Source organism: Juglans microcarpa x Juglans regia, chromosome 1D (assembly GCF_004785595.1).
Source record: "Juglans microcarpa x Juglans regia isolate MS1-56 chromosome 1D, Jm3101_v1.0, whole genome shotgun sequence".
NCBI lineage: Eukaryota > Viridiplantae > Streptophyta > Magnoliopsida > Fagales > Juglandaceae > Juglans > Juglans microcarpa x Juglans regia.
In genome coordinates this window covers 12,561,619-12,564,969 of record NC_054594.1, presented here as the reverse complement: position 1 = coordinate 12,564,969, position 3,351 = coordinate 12,561,619, and the positions used below count along the sequence as shown (strand labels likewise).

Here is a 3,351-nt window from a genome sequence, read left to right as displayed (position 1 = left end):
ACAGATTCTGAAGATTTTAAAGTATGTACTCAGATTAGGCAATCATGGAAATCTATTGAAGTTGATATTCTAGATGTGGAAAAAGACGTAATTTTATCAACTTTCCAAGTTAGAATTCTAAGATACGAATATGAAGTGGTGGATTGAGAATCACAAAAGGTGAAAGATTATTGTGGACGGCAAATCAGAAAGAATGTGTTCGAAAATTTAGATCAGAGTACATAGTGGAATCAATCTTATCTCGAGTGGAAAATATTGGATTGAGTGCGGTTGTTTTGCAGACTTCTCTACGAGTGATATTTGTCTGAAAAATCTGCTTCAGTGATGGAGTGTTTTACGTGGTAAAAAATATGACAACACTCATATATTTCAAAATCTAAATACCGGGACTAGAGAAAACCAACACACTTGAAAGAGAGATTTCTATTTGTCCCAAACTCGACTATTGTACTAAGGGGGGAGGTGCTATATATGTTATATACCCCTCTAAATTTAACCTACGACTGGCTTTAAAGGGTAGCCATCAAAGCATTAGCTATTAAGCCAGTTTATATACTAGGCATAAATGCCTCGGCATAGGAATAGTAAAGGGTGCCCGTTATGGGCATCTTCTCTTTGTTACAAAATGAAACCCATCATTAGAGAACTGATCAGAATCAAGAAGCTGGTGGTGAAGTGATTAGGAGCCTTCCAACCGTGAGGAAAAATATCAAGAAATTCTGATCCATTTATATTGTTAATAGCCAAGCTCTATTAGAAGTGAAACAAGAACTTGAAATAAAATTTCAATATCGAGAAAAACTAATTCTCATATTCTTGAGTTAAGTTGATACAAGGTTCTGCTACATATATATACATTATAGAAGAAAACTGAAAGGATCAAAAGGTAGAGTCCTAAAGTTAACTTTTTGTTTTCTACTGCTATACAAGAAATCTATTGCAGTCTGTTTCTTTGACATTTTTTTTTCATCACTTTATTTGCTTTTGTGTGTAGTCAATGCAACCTTTAAGGTTGATCTTTCTTCCCATGCTTTTCTTTTGTTGCTTTGCTTTTTTGTGCCAGTGCTTTATACTTTTCAGCTGCTGCATTGTGCTTTTCATCAACTTGCTTGTTGCATGGTGTTTTCTGCATGTTGTGTTGTACTGTGCAGCGTCTTCGTGCTTCTTTTCCTTGTATTCATCCTTTGTTTCGTGAGACTCCCTTCTCAAGATTGGCATAGTTATTGAGTATTCCCATCTTGGACAATAAGAACTGAAAAACAAAAACTGTTAAGGCCTTAGTGAAGATATTTGCTAGTTGAAATTTTGACGCAATATGGACAGCTGTGATAATTCCAGCCAAAACCTTTTCTCTAACAAAATGACAATCCAATTCTATATGTTTAGTTCTCTCATAGAAGATAGGGTTCTTCGTGATATGAATGGCTGCTTGGTTATCACAAAGCAAGAGAGCAGGTTGTGCACGGTCAATCCTGAGTTCCTTTAGCAGACCAAGGAGCCAAACAATTTCATAGCTTGTAGAGGCTAATGCTCTATATTCTGCTTCTGCTTAGTACCTTAGTTCTCTCATGGAAGATAGGGTTCTTCGTGATATGGATGACTGCTTGGTTATCACAAAGCAAGATAGCAGGTTGTGCATGGTCAATGCTGAGTTCCTTTAGCAGACCAAGGAGCAAAACAATTTCACAGCTTGTAGAGGCTAATGCTCCATATTCTACTTCTGCTGAGCACCTAGAAATAGTCACTTGCTTCTTTGATTTCCAACTTACCAATGAGTCCCCAATAAATATACAAAAACTTGTGACTGATCTCCTAGTTTTGGGACAAGCAGCCCAATTAGAATCACTGTAGGCCTTCAAATGTAGGGATGACTTTGATGAAAAAAAGATGGCCTGGCCTATAGAACCTTTTAGATACCTGAGGATTCTATAAGCTGAGTGTAAGTGAGCTTGTGATGGTCTGTCCATAAACTGGCTCAAGACATTTACTGCATATGTAATGCCTGGCCTGGTAATGGTCAGGTAGATGAGCCTTCCAATGAGTCTACTATAGGTTGTAGGGTCTTGTAGGAACTCATTTGTGGTATGACTCAATTTGTGATTTAACTCAATAGGTATGGAGGCAGGTTTGGTGCCTAGTAACCCTGAGTCTCTCAAGATTTCGAGGGTATACTTCCTTTGACAAACATTTATTCCAGTTGATGATCTTGCAACCTCTAGTCCTAGAAAGTATTTGAGGGGTCCAAGTTCCTTGATTTTAAATTTTCTATGGAGGTGAGCTTTGAGTAGATCAATTTCTCTTTGAGAATTACCTCCTATTATGATATCATTCACATAGACTAAGATTGTTGTGAAGGCACCTTTTTGATTCCCCAGTTTCTCCCCCTCATGCTGCTCTATGTGAATGTGGTAACCAAGTGGTAAATCCATATAAATTTCCTCATCAAAATTCCCAGGTAAAATAGCATTATGAACATCCATTTGAGATTAAAACCAGTTTTGAATGGATGCCAAGGCAAGAAAGACTCAAATTGTGGTGAGCTTGGCCACTGGACTGAAAGTCTCTTGGAAGTCAAAACCTTTTCTTTGAGTGTATCCCTTTGCTACAAGCCTTGCTTTATGTCTTTCAAGGGAGCCATCAGATTGGAGCTTGACTTTGAAGATATATTTGCAACCAATTGCAGTTTTGTTGGGGGGAAGAGAAGTAATAGTCCAAGTGTTGTTCTCTTCTAAGGCACTAAGTTCGATGTTCATGGCATCCTGCCAATGCTTGAATTTGACAGCTTCATTATAGGAGGATGGTTCAAAAAATAATGAGAGGGAAGCAGAAAAGGATTGGTGGGATGGAGATAGGTGTTTGTAGGTCAAGTGATGGTGGAGTGGGTAAAGAGTTGAAGAGAATGTGGAGGAAGTATTGATGAACGGATGGGAGGCTACTGTTTGACAATGCTATTGGTGGAGATAGGCAGGCTGATGTTTTTCTCTGGTGGATCTTCGAAGGGTTGGGTTGGTAGGCAGCTCATGTTGTTAGGGTGAAGGAGGAGGTGAATCAAGGGAGGTAGAAGGGAAAGATATAAGGGGCTAGGGTGTTTCAAATTGTGAGATAGATTGTGACATGTGATTGGGTGGAGGCGAGTCATCTGTTGGGACAGGTTGTGACATGGAAGTGGGTGAGAATATGTCATCTGGTAGTGCAGGAGGGAGTACCAGATTTTGAGATTGGAACAGGAAGACAGATTCATGAAATATGATATTTCTAGAAATGAATGTAGAATGAGTTTTCGTGTCATAAAGTTTATAACCATTGACATTTGCAGGGTATCTCAGAAAAATACAAGGTTTAGCACGTGGC

The 3,351-nt window shown here is 38.7% G+C and overlaps 1 protein-coding gene across 1 annotated transcript; it reads right to left on the bottom strand.

The window, feature by feature from the left end:
* Positions 1-1,532: 1,532 nt before the first annotated feature.
* LOC121264925 (uncharacterized mitochondrial protein AtMg00810-like) lies at positions 1,533-2,480 on the bottom strand. The gene has a single exon (XM_041168339.1). It carries the CDS (start codon positions 2,478-2,480, stop codon positions 1,533-1,535), a length of 948 nt encoding a protein of 315 aa, XP_041024273.1.
* Between the last annotated feature and the right edge of the window lie 871 nt (positions 2,481-3,351).

Coding starts and splice junctions, on each gene's coding strand:
- LOC121264925 (XM_041168339.1), bottom strand. CDS start 2,480: ATGGATGTTCATAATGCTATTTTACCTGGGAATTTTGATGAGGAAATT.